The following is a 13740-nucleotide window of genomic DNA, read 5'->3' as shown; positions in this document are numbered from 1 at the left end:
AACTCCACACCGGACCAAATTAAGCTTAACAGTAACCTGCAGAAGATCTCAAACTGGTGTAACCAATGGGGTATGTTTCTTAACGTTAATGAATGTTCCGTACTTAGAATTTGTAAAAGGAAAACTGTTCTGATGCATCCATATTGTATAGCTGGCGTACCACTTCCAGAAACCTCGTCTGTGAAATACCTTGGAGTTCAGATAACTAATTGCCTAAACTGGGATGCTCACATCGATATTACATGCGGGAAAGCTCTGAAGACTCTGTGGAGTTTGAGGCGTAAACTGTCAAAGGCCCCAAAACATGTCAAACTGGCAGCGTATAAGGCTTTGGTGCGGCCTCGTCTGGAATATGCTTGTTGTTTATGGGACCCATTTACGGCCAAGAATATCTCCAAGTTAGAAAGAGTGCAGAGGATAGCGGCCCGTTTCATTTGCAATCGATACAAACGAACAGATAGTGTATCTGCTATGATCAATTCTATTGGCCTAGAATCCCTTCAGACAAGGCGCACTGAAGCAAGATTGAAATTTTTGTACCTAATATATAATAACCTGATTAGAATAAATACCCATGATTATATTACTCCTGTTTCACGAGCAAGTACGCGTTATAACCATGGAAAAATGCTGCAAGAATTTCGTGCATACTCTAACACAGTTAAACACTCATTTTTTTTCAAATCAATTGCAGAGTGGAATGAATTGCCGAAGTGTGTAGTGAACAGCCCAAATGTAGAAACGTTTGTTGGTAATTTGAGAGCCTTTTCTATGTGAAACCCTTGTCTTTTTGGTTTCATTTTTCGCATCATCGTTTGCTCTTGTATGAAGTTCGTGCATATCTTGTTTTTTCATTTGTATCTGTGCTCATGCCCGTGCTCATGCTTGCTTGGAGTCGAGCGACTCTGCAGTATTAAATAAATAAATAAATAAATTGGCCGAATGGTAAAACAAGAAAACTTTACAGAGAGACTGGAAGCACGGCCTTTCCATTGAGCGTCTCACAAAGCACTGTTCTTTCGATGCCGGGCCGAGTTTTCCTTTCTCCCTCTTCTGCCGCCGCTCCCGCCTCTCCGACCTTGGACAGTCAAAGAGTTCCCGGAAAACGTCGACGGGCAACCGCGCTGCCAGACCTCAAAGCCTGCCGCCCGGTTCAGGGACGGTCGCGGGGAGACGGCCACGGGATCCCCTTTCGGGCGCCTGTCGCCTGGTCGGCTCGCGCGCACACACTCACACACGCACACACAGGCGCGCACACACATGTACAAGGGTCCTTCACCGAGGAAATCGCGTGTCGAATGGCGCCGCATCTTGTCCCCCTTTTCGTCTGCGACACACACTGCAAGAAACCAGAAAAAATTACGTTTCTGAGAGAAAGAATGAATGTATTGTTTTCTTATTAACATTTTCAATATTAACTTTACTTTGACGAAAATAGTTTAACAGAGTGGGGTGAGTATGTGCGAGTATTTGTTGGCCAAACGTCGTTCGTACGAAACGTACCGTCCAGTTATGAGCAGAACGCGAAGGATATGCTCGTGTAAGTGTTGTTAAACTGGCGATCGACAGCATTGCACTCTCAGAGGTAGTTACATTACTTTAAAATTCTTAAAGAGTGGCGCGATGTGAGTGTAGTAGTCTTTTCCAGCCATATGGCGAATAGCCTTCTTTTGTAGTGGATATATTCGATTTAATTTTGTTTGTGTAGTTGTACCTCATAAAAGGAAACAATAGTTTAGTTGAGACAAGAATAACGAGTTATAGGTATGTAGCTTAATTTTCGGCGGTAGGAAGAAATGGGGTTTTGCTAAAATACCTACTGTTTTTGCCAGGCGTGAAATTATTTCATTTATGTGCTTATCCCAGGACAAATTTTTGTTGAAATAAATGCCTAGTGTTTTCATTTCATCAACAACTTCAATAGGAGCGTGGCCAAAAATTAGGTTATGATTTGGCATTTCTGTATTATAAAGAGAAGCAGCCACGAGGTATTATGGATCAGGCATTAAAGCACTATGCGTTAAGAAAGGAGAAATGCTTATTTTTTTTCTTACGCAGTGAACTCGTATTATTTTTCCAGATTAAGATTCAAGTGAGATGGATTTCGCAAAATCACATACAGAGCTTGTTCTAGTAGCTTAGTTCTCACTTTTTCGCGGTGTCGTCGCCGTCGCTGCCCTTTGCTGTTGCATATGCCTCCCAGCGAACGAACGCACCAGCGTAGGAAGAGTGCCAACAACATGTAGCGCTGTGGTCCGCGATCTCCAGGGAAAAGCTAACTTCGGCAACAGAGCTCACACCGGACGTGCTAACCAAGGCAAGGATGCAGAGTATACTGCCCTCGGAACTATCGACTCAATCATTACTACACTACTGCGGCTACTTCTGTCTACGACCGTGTTTAGCGGCGCTAATTGTAACTCTTCCATAACATAAACACGATTTCTGTCGCGTCATGCGTGGCATCAGTTTTGTGTTAACCCATCAGGGAACGAGAGAAATCTAATGGAGGGATTGTCTTCATTTTTTGTCACATAATGCTCCCTTATAAAGGAAAACAGGTTACTGAAATTTGCTCACGATTGCTTCATTCGTTCCGAAGTTACACAGGTGTACTTTTTATAGTACACTGGGTCCTCCCCATAGCACATGTGGCTACTTCGCTCCACTCCTACATGGTGGCGTGAAATTTGTTAACGCGTCCGTGACTTTTGCGCAGGGGGATGTAACACTTCTTACAAGCTCTCCTGAATCTTTTCTCTCTATACTGGCACCGCAGTTTTTCTAATATGCGCAGCAAGCTTTCTTCATTTCAGACAAGCATCAGGCACTATTGAGCCAGAGTGACTACGAACTGCTGGTTTCTGCATGTCAAGGCGTAGGTAATGACAATTGACGTTTTTACCAAAGTAAAAATAGTCCGTAGGCTCGTCTCCAGCAGTTCGGTAGATTGTTTAGGCATTCACAGTTACAAAGTTGAGCTTTCGTGTCAACAGCAACCCCACTTTTTGGCCTAATGCCGTTGTAGGAGCAGTTGGCGTCTTGATCCGAAAGATCGACACCTGCCATACCACCGTTAACAGTAAAAGGAAAGTTCTTTTGGCTTGCAAATGTCCTGTTTTTCGTGCCCTCTTGCCAACCATCACTTTAGAAAACATGTAGGGTCAATGCTGTTATCGTTGCAGTCCATAGTGACTACACTGTCGTTCTTTAACTTCAATGAATGCACGTAATCTACACTATTGAAGCAAGAATCAATTTTTCCTGGCTGCTTCTATATCGTTGCTTTCTTTGGGATGAGGGGACACTTCCTAAACCCGTTTTGTCGAATGGTTCCTGTAGTCCCAAATTCTTCCCGGCGAAGCGTTACAAGAATGTCTGTCTTGACAGGTAAAAAAAATTGCCGAAAATTATAAATGGTCACTAAGCGTTGAAATGACCTCAGGCTACAATACTACAATAAGCACTCCCAAAAGTTTCTTTTCCGAACTCAAGGACTTTCCACAGCAGGTTTAAAATGCATAGCAGTAACCGTCTGCTCTGCAGAACATCCAGTTCTTGAAACCAAATTTTATTATAACCAGTTAAAATCTCACCGTCATCATATTCAGGATAGCTAGCGACGAGTACAGCTGTCTTGAGGCCTGGCTGAGCAGACAAAATGTTTTTTTTTCTGAACAATTGCAAGGAGCTATAAGATCTATGACCTGGAATAGACAGGCGTCGTTGTGCACATAGGAAGACCCAGCGTACTGTAGAATATGGTCGCATATCATTCATCACAGCGCGAAAAAGGCCAAAGGTGAGGGACATTCAATGCATCCATTGTTTACTTTTGTCCTTTGCGCTGCTCTATACTTGAAACCAGCATAATATTTGCATAAACGAGGCCGCGAGAAAATTATAAGCCAGCGATTACAGGTGCAGTTCGCGGGAAACAAACATCCTGATGTTTCACAGTGGAAAGATGACATACTGGGGAGAGGAAACACGCCGTCTTAGTTAGGGGCGTCGCCCGATCCCATGGCGACAAACCCATGATCTACTTGAAAGTAAAAATGCAATCTTGGGTGTTGAAAGCATAAAAAATTTAACCATACTTTTAAAAGTACGCTGGACACTAATGGGTTAATCATTTCTTGAACGATCTATCCCTGTGCACTTTTAGTCTAATGAGGCAAGCAGCTGTAATTCACTTTTGAATTACTGAGCGATGGCTCTCAAAAATTTCATTCCGAAACATTGCCGCTTGGCGGTTGAGAAGCTGCTTTTACCAATGTGCACGGCGTAAAAATTAGCGTGAAGAATTTTCTAAGCGCGAGATGAAAAGCGGCGGCAGTGGTTTTCGAAAATTAACAAGCGCATCGATGGCTAAATTTGTCGTAGCGTAGGCCGACAGATTGGCATAAACAATAGGGCAGTACGCTATGCATATTTCCAAACATTTGCTTTAGTTTTAGTTTTCGAAAATGGCAACATACAAGGGGAAGACATTACTTGCTGCAGACTGGGCGTCGCTCTGATGAGTATGAAAATGCTGACGCTAAGGGGCGAAATGAGACAGTGCGCGGGGCAAAGTGAGACCACCCCTCACAAAAACCGAATTATTCAGCTTTCCAAAGAATAATTACTAAGGAAGCTACTTGTACACCATCACGATCCTTGCGAGCGTTTTCATTTGACAACAACTATATTCTGGCGCAAATTGGTCCTATTTTCTTTCATTACTTGCTTCAAAATTTCTTGCCTGCTTAGCCCGGCTTTGGGCGCAGCCTAGGTTCGCTGTTTATTTTTAATTTTCTGCCGTCTTCGCGAAGTGTATTGCTTTAGTGTCATAGCTGTGGCTCTTTCCCTTCTTTCCTGTTGATGTGGACATGATACTGCTAGATTTGCCGTAGCTGGCTGTGCGATTTTTGACGGAATAGCAGGACAGACAGAACCGAGGTAAACAGACCATCACCACACTTTTGTAGCACCAGTAGCCTTTTTGCTGGTTGGAAACAGTGCGAAACTTAGATTCCAAAGAAACGTCGGATAGCCGGTGCCCTTCGCATTCATTTGTTTTCTTCTTCTACGCAGGGCGTCTTTTGTTCACGAAAATGCTTAGAGCACCTTTGTTTCTTCATGCTCTCTAGCGTTTTTTCATATCATTCCGCCTATATTGTAATCAATGTTTTTCTCATGTACATTCGGAGCATCATAAAGATCGTGAAAATAAATGCAGAGCTTCGGAGCAAACAAAGTCAAAACCTCTACGTTAATTTCTGTATAATAGTGTGATCTTCGATCTGCCCTAAATTTAACCGGTTGCTAAAACAATTTTTCTGTGATAACGTGAAAAACAAACACAGCTAAACGTTTTCATGAGAAACCAAAACGAGCAATCGCATTAAATAAAAGCTTAAAGCAATTCAAACTGCTTGATCGTCATGCTGCGCAGTACTGAAAATAGTGCTCTGCAGAAATTCCCTCACATTTGTATGCTTTCTCGTGCATCAAGGCTGACTTCGGAGCTCCTTTGCGCGCTTGAATAATGCCACATTTCTCAGGTTGGAGGTGATTTTAAGCGGCCGCGTGGCCGACCATGTAAGCTAAATTCTAATAGTTTATAATCGGCTTTATGAATTTGGCGGCGCTCAGAAAAAATAAGTCCTTGTTTGCTCCCATATCGCATTTTATCCGACTATTCAATATTAGCGTTACCATTTCCACCAATAACACAAAAACAGCTTGTCTTAACACTGCATTCAAGGGGCCTATCATTAAGAGCCGTTGTCTCAGAAGTTTATTTTTGTTCGTTTATAGACTGAAACTTGATAGCATCAGGTCGGTGTGGGCAAATAGTCTGGAGACGGTTGCCAGCGCTCGAATTGTGCCATCTGTCATGAGTAGGACTTTAAACTTTCAAAAAATTTAATTTTCGAATATACATCTCGACCAGGGACTCTGAAGAGCAAGCATCTTGCTATGCAGCCGAACTTTAGGCACCGTGATGCCATCCGGGACAGTAACCAGATATCAAGGTTTCATTCTCGGGTGTAGAGGGAAACTCTTACTGCACCCCTCGATACAAAAGGGCTCGAAAAGACAGCAGAAGGGTTTTCCTTACCGCAAACAAATTTAGAGCGTAAGAGGTGACATCTCCTTGCCTTGATACTTTGTTACTTTGATACTTTGATACTTTGATACTTGCGAACACATTGTTGGCCAAAGAAAGGCTGCCTTGTGATTTTCACCTATTTTGGAGCACTCTTTGTTAAGGCCAGAAGTTTTCCTCCCCGTTCTGCGTATTGTCACATTATAGAATGCGTTCTTCCACAGACCACTTTCCTGATCTGCAAAGCTTTCAACACCTGCATAGAATCAATTCCACCGCACAACGAGTCTTCTGTGCTGGCTGGTTTTATGGCATGTACATCTCTTTGATACTTTTTGCTGAACCTTTCGGGTTATATGCGGGAAGGATCTAGAAGCTAAAGCATAGCATACCTACGTCCGAGGCAGTCGTTGGAATACGCTTACTAACTGAGCAAGAATAACTGTCGTGCGTGTGTTTCGTCATACCATGGAAGGAAATCTGATGACGTTCAAGGAGTAAATTGTGATACGCTTGGGAGACTCACTGCGCCTCTCACTGAAGGTACTGAGCACCGCGTAGTCAATAAAAGGTTGCTCCAAACGGCAAACTTCTTTTGTTCAATCTTTTGTGCGTGACAGTGTAGCTTTTGTTCCACGGGGAATACGGCCTCTGTTAACTGTCACACTAGCGGAATCGCCTACGAAAAGAAATTGAAAGCAAGTAGAACAAAACGAGATAACCTCATTATAACAGACATTTATTGAACACAGGCGAGAGATCAACGCAGTCTACTGGTGACTTATAAGGGAGACTAGAGCAGGAAGGAGGTCCTTAGTTGACTTAAATTCAGGTGTTAAGCTTCAGCCAAGCAAGAGGGCACAGGCATACAAGCCAAGAATTACGGTCTTACTTGTACATTTCCTTAGTTAGCTACAAAATACGACGTGGGTTAGGTATCTAGGGTGCTGGCAAGCTTCCTCAGGAGACACCTCAGTTAAATAAAAGATGCCCCATGAAATACTCCGACCCCATGAATTAGATAAAATTAAAAGTATCAAACAACATATTGGAGCAAAGTTAACTACATGCACATAATGAAAAATAATACGAATGGCAAAAAGCAGATGCATGCAGTCGGAAGGCAGGAGGACAATGGCTTAACCTGTTGGGATGAGATAGTTGATTTCGCAAAGCAATTCCAATTGCACCTGTAGAACAGCTCACTGATACATGCTGTAACAATGAAAAAGCGGGGAAGTTGACATCGATACTCCGAAGGCACCGAAAGAGAAAGTGAAGGTATTTTATAAGAAAATAAAATCGAAAAGCGGCAGCGACACATGTAAAAACTGGGCCTGCCTTGAAGGTGGGCAGAGCAATTGCGCAGGAAAAACGAGCAAAAGAATAATCCCAGTTTTTCAGGACTTCGTATTTCCCGGCAGGAAGAAAAACTACAAACATCATTATAATCTAGAAGAAAGTGTACCCTGAAGATTTACAGAACTATTGACCAATGAACTTAACGCCTACTGATTCCAGTGTATTTACTAATATAACGTTTATTAGACAAATCTTATACATATTTAGTGTATGACCAACAGCACAACAAAGTTTAAAAGAGGGCACCTCTTCCCAGCGCCTCTCAACCGTGAACTGCCTCATGAGAAAAATGGCTCTACGCATGATTTCAAACGCAACTGCCCGAATCCTAAGCTCGTCTCCCACAAAGCTATGGTGCTCGCTGTATAGACAGGGGACTTGGAAACGAAGCTTGTTTTGCTTCCCCTCTCATTTGAGATGCGCATTCGTCTCATCGCACAAGTGCTTGCAGAAAATCAAGCCTTCCATAGTCACGAGACAGATTTTGATAATGCAAAAAGAAAGCACTACTCCCACCATTGACTCGAATTCACGTGAAGACTAGCGTAGCCCATAATGCGTGGCTACTTTGCTGTGTATCAACTTTAAGCAGTATGCACTTGTATTTATAATGATAGACACAGTACAATGTTTAGATGACATCTATATCATTAGGACAGATATGAAAACACTCAACAAACAAAAGGCTTTTGAGGTGCTGCATACTTTTCAGAGCCCCCTAAAGCACGATTTTGAGACGTCAGTAGCCTAAGACCAGTGATACACGCGGTCGTAACTTCATAGCCGGGCTCGGTAGTTATAGAAAGCGGCGCAGCAGGAAATGCCGTGATCATTACAGTTACCCCTACATAGGTCGCCAGAGCCCAAAAGCTATATTTATGGAGTTTAAAATCCTAACATAAGCCAATTATATTGTGTCATTATCATTAGACGCCGAGCAGTATGCACTGCACAGTTTTCAAAGATAATGTCCGCATGAGAACGTGCCATTGATTTATGGCGAATGACGGGACCATGTGCTGCAGAAGAGTCGGGAACTGGACCAGATGTCACGCGCTAACTACCATTCGCGCCATGCAGGCGCGTCGACAGAGGCGCCGGAATCCATTGCAGACCCTGACCGCCAATCATATTACCGCTAAACTTGCAGTATAGTTCAATCTTCTCCGGCAAGAAACTACAATCTTTATGAAAGCCATCATGATAGAACGACGGATACGTATTTACACGCAAACTAGACGCAAAATAGCCTACATGGAAAGCTAAATGGTATCAGTGGATGCAAAGGAGATTTTTTCTTAATCGGCATTTGACGCAGTTCAAACATGAGCAGTGGTACATGCAATATGGGATCATGTTGTTCGGCCAAGCTGTTTTTTATTAACGGCCACATTTCTTGTTTTTGCGTAAGTCAAAACTAACTCTTTTTGCCTTTCAGCTCCAATACTGCACAGAAAGTCGCGTGGCAAACCTGGTATGTTCTCTCTTTGCTGAATAATAATTGTTTTGGTGTTGAAGAGATCCCCGGATAATATCGCAAAAAGAAAACATAACACAAACGTCTGACAAATCGCAAAAGCAAAGGAGCCTTTACCATACAGAGATATGTAACTCTCCATTGCCTACGTAATATTTACTGAGGCATGTTTAATCGAATCAATGGAGTCTTACACTTAAATCATCCAATCACCACAGAGGCTGTGGTAAAAGCAACTGGACTAGAGGCCTTATACACACTAACAGTTTGCTGGTAGAGGAATGAGCAGAATATATCCGACCCCAATATATGGCCTCCGTAGATCAAGAGAAACCACTTGACGCAGTTAAAACATGAGCACTGATACAGACACTATGGAATCATGGTGTGAAACAATTTCGTGTAAAGTACTTGACGATATCGATACCCGCAGCACATACATCACAGTCGCGTGTAAAGACAGCAATAAAATTCTAATAACTAAGTGTGCCAGGCAAGGAGACATGATCTCTCTAATGCTATTCACTGCATGTTCGCAAGAAGTACTCAGAGACCGGGATTTAGAGCACTGGGAAAAAGAGATAATGGAAAATTCCTCTGGAATGTGCGATTCTCTACTTCAATTGCGTTGCTATGCGACTAAGCAGATGATTTTTCAAGCTTGAATTATAATGGGTCTAATAATTAATAAGCAGAAAACTGAAGTAATGTTCAACAGCCTCAGAAGCAAACAGTAGCATATGATTGGCAGCGAGGTGCTGGAACTGGTAAAGGAAAGTACAGGTAATGACCACAGAACAGTTATGAATTTCCCAAAAGAAAGCAATATAACACCAGGATATTACCGGTACTCATCCATGGGGAAGAAACATGGAGGCTAGAGAAAAGGGTTGAATTTCAGTTCAGGACAAAGCAGAAGCCTGTGGCAGAAAAATTGCTATTTAAAACGGCAAAAGAATGCGACTAAGAACAAACTTGGGTTTGTGTCGATTAGAAGCAAAATTGTAGCCTGATAACAAGGGAAACACTTTTGGATAGCATCGTATTGTTGGCACTTGCTTTGCCTAATGAGGCCGGCTAGTTGGATCTATAGTGAAGGCTTGAAAGGGAAAAGATTAGCGGTTTTTGAAAGCTCCAAAGCGATTTTCAATGAAATGCTGCGACTGATTACGGTCCCTTTGCATTTGCTGTCATTGTCAAGGAAGTGCGAATTAACGAAAATAGCGAGGATCACATTTTTACTTTTTATTTTCTATCTTACTGCGACGGCACCCTAAATGCGCGCCGAAAATGTATCTATCCTTTTACCGAAGTATCTCTCGCACACTCAGATGCTGCATGCCACGAATGAAAATTATCTTATTTGGACCCAAGAATTAACTAATTCTGAGCACTCAGCTTCCGCAGGAAATATAATAGATCTTCCTTGTTCCCTGATTTGTAATTTATGTATTAGCTCCTCCTCTCCCCCTTTAAGTGGAGCATATGTTCCTTTCTTTTCTCAGGATCTGTTATGCATTCAAAGGAGACATAGGGGGGCGGAGGCTGTCGGCCTGAGCTGTTTATGAAAAATGTCACAAGGTTAAATGAAGCCGAATGCCGCTTCTCATGGCATTAAAGATAACACGTGCGTAAATAACTAGCATGATCATTATGAATAAAGTTTATAGTGAGGGTACTGTTCGCTCAGAAAGAATACCCCGCACTCTCCCAGTTTAAGCGGTCCATCATACGGGTAGACACTACAAAGAAAAAAGCAAAAGTTAAAATATTGTATAGGACTTTTAAGTAGGCTCTGAATCGCTAACATGGCATTAAAAAATTGGAGAGGACCTTAAGGTCTGCCTTAAGGGTAGGACGCGATAAATTAATTGGCTATTCCCCGTATATGCAGAATTGATAATTCTCTGGTTAACATTAATAGGTCCCTGGGAGTCAACCTAGCACTCCTGGTGGAGTGGCGCAGCTGTTAAGCGATATTCCACTCCGTTCGATCGCATACGCTGCAACCGGTGGGGTTCGTGCCACCCCGTTTGCTATTGCCGAGCAACTTCGACCGACCAGTCATTAGTTTAACTGCCACCGGACACGGTGCACAGTTTGCTCACAATCCTTTGGGCAAGTTGTGATTGCGCCACAAGGTTACGGCACCTAAGCCGCCCACCTGCCTCCTAAGTTGCTTCTCTGCGGATTTTTAGTGGATTTTTCGTGCACGTTCAATAACCCGACCGCGACGACGAATTTTCTGCACCCCAACCTCTTTAACGCTCTCCCATTAATGGCCGTCATGGTTCATCGCATATTGGTGAAACAGCAGTGCAATGCCCGTCAGCGTAAAGAGCACCAGGTTGCGTTCAGAGAAGCCGAACCGCAAAGGTGCACTATGTAACAGCAGAAAATGAAACCGCCTTTTTCTGAGACGGTTAAGATTTCAAGACAAACTACAAGTCCGCAGGCTCAGCAATTTCATACATCGAAGACGGTAACTTATCGAGCCAGTTTGCAGTATCATTGTCTAATATCTTGTCTTCTCTGTTATAGAAAAAAAAATTACCTCAAAACTACTGCATTGTTTCCGTTTCTTCAACCATGTTTGAGGTGAATATTGCCATCAAATGTGGACAACTGCCGCTTCGGAACCTAATTGTTGCGCATACTTACACAAATTCCGCCATGGACCAAGCAGATATGGTCTCAAAATTTCCGACATTATTCCTAAACGATCTCAATGCCTTCAGTTTGACACCTCGATAATGCGGAGGTCGCCTAGGAGGCGACCGCGGCCACATTTATAAGGAGACTTGCCGAAGAATGGAGAGCAGTGGAGCGGTGGTGGCAGCGTCCGGCCGTGGATAAGTTCCCAGGCGTTCTAACTAACGCGTGCCCGCCACTTCGTCTTCATTGCGCCGTGTGCTGAAACATATTGTTGATGAAGCATATTCTAGTTCTAAGTGTGTGGGTGTGGTATAGGGTAGAATTTTCATGCTAGTTGGGGCTGCGTGAAAGTTGCGTCTCAGATATCCGAGCACGCGATTAACGTTGTTAGTGTTGTATTCAATGTGCCCGCGCTAGCTAAGGTTTGACGTAGTATGAATTCCGAGGTACTTATATCTTGTAACTGCTTCAAGTAAACACCATTAATACTATATACGGGCAAATCACTATTAACAGCAGAAATGCGCTTAAGTTAGCACTTTTTATCATTCACATCATGATGAGATAGCGTTAAGGTCAGTCTGAATCATGTGCTTGTCCCGATCGTTTGTTATTGCCTGAAAAAGAACGCAGTCATTGGAAAAAAGATGAACGGAGGAAGAAAAATTACGGCGTAAATTGTTGATAAATCTAAGAAAAATCACGGGCCCCAAGACGGTGCTTTGGGGAACACCGGAAAGAACAAGGTGAACGGTGGAATGAACGTTGTTGACGGACAAATTGCTGACGATATACAAGAAAAACTTCGGGCCATTTTAGAATTTTAATGTCCAATCCTACCATGCGCAGTTTTGTGAATAAAAGGTGATGGGAAACATTATCAAATGGCTTCGCGAAATCTGCGAAGATGCAGACGGCGATAGAGCGGCGGTCTAAAATTGCGTGGTTTGTGTGTGAATAAGAGTACTCGTGTTTCACATGAGTAGGACCTCCTAAACAAGTGCTGGAAGGGTTGAAAATCGAGTTTGATTCAAGGAAAGTGGCAATATGTGAAAACAGTACGTGTTCCAAGATTTTATGTGGGATACTGGTAATAGATATGGGCCGGTAGTTAAAAGGCGAGTGTTTATTACCCGATTTCACACACGAACCGCCTTACTTGTCTTCCATTCGGCCGGTAATTCACCTTTGTCCAATGGCTACTGAAATAGTTTAGGTAAGGCAAGGTATGAATATATTTTAGTACTTTTTAGGAACTTTGTAGTAATACAGTCAACATCAACAGAAGAGGATGTCTTAATGTTGTCAATTATTTTAGCGATGCCCTCAGGATGGATGACTACAGGATATATTGGAAGGAAGTTGTTATGAATGAGTTGAGGCAAATCCGTAGTTTCTGCTCTTGAAAGAAGCTCGGCAATACATCATTCACTACATTTGCGTAGGCACTATCACATGTAGGTCCATCACTTGAACTCGTTAGTATTATTCTAGACGTTTCAGAGGGGTTAATGACGCTTCAAATTTTTCTCGGGATATTTAGCAACGTATCCGCTTGAGTGGTATTCAGGTCATTTGTTTTAGCCTTCTTGACCTCAGAATTTTTTCAGCTGCACAGCGATAACGGGACCAATGATGTTTGGTACGCGATTCTTCAGCTCATCGGAAGAGATATTTCTTTCGGTTAGACAAGCGTTTAAGTTGTGCATTATACCATGGCGGATGCAGATGAACAGATATTACGCGAATGGGTATGAAGTGGCTGGTGAGATCTATGATTTTGTGGGAAACAAAAGTCAGTTTTCGTTAACCGTTCGCAAGTGGAATTCGTCTAAAAACGTGGCCGAGAAATAACCTAGTTCACCAATGGCTTTGCTGAAATCAACGCGATCATACAAGTGCATTGTTTTAGTGTTTTAGTGTGACTAGTAGATTTTGTATGGAAAATGATCAAAGAAAATTTTATCAAAGAATGCTCGCCTAAATGGGGCAAGCAGGTTATTTCTGAACTGAGTTCCGGGCTTGTTGTCTGTACGAGGTCTAATGCACTAGCTGTAACTTCAGTAATTCTTGTAGGCTGAGTAGCCATTTGGGTAAGCTTGAATGCTAGCATAAATTAATGAATTCCTTGCGTAGTATCGAAGATGAG

General features: G+C 42.7%; 1 protein-coding gene across 1 annotated transcript in view; it reads right to left on the bottom strand.

Annotated features, from left to right (window-relative positions):
• The window catches only part of LOC149370145 (luciferin 4-monooxygenase-like), a 243308-nt gene that overhangs the window by 177189 nt on the left and 52379 nt on the right, over window positions 1–13740 (bottom strand). The window contains exon 6 of the mRNA XM_089576968.1: window positions 174–189. Coding sequence (XP_089433094.1) covers window positions 174–189 — 16 coding nt within the window. The remainder of the gene's footprint in view (window positions 1–173; window positions 190–13740) is intronic.

The sequence above is a fragment of the Amblyomma mixtum genome, chromosome 1, assembly GCF_055824585.1.
Source record: "Amblyomma mixtum isolate Tamu chromosome 1, ASM5582458v1, whole genome shotgun sequence".
In the NCBI taxonomy this organism is placed as follows: domain Eukaryota; kingdom Metazoa; phylum Arthropoda; class Arachnida; order Ixodida; family Ixodidae; genus Amblyomma; species Amblyomma mixtum.
This window is presented reverse-complemented; position numbering and strand designations above follow the sequence as displayed.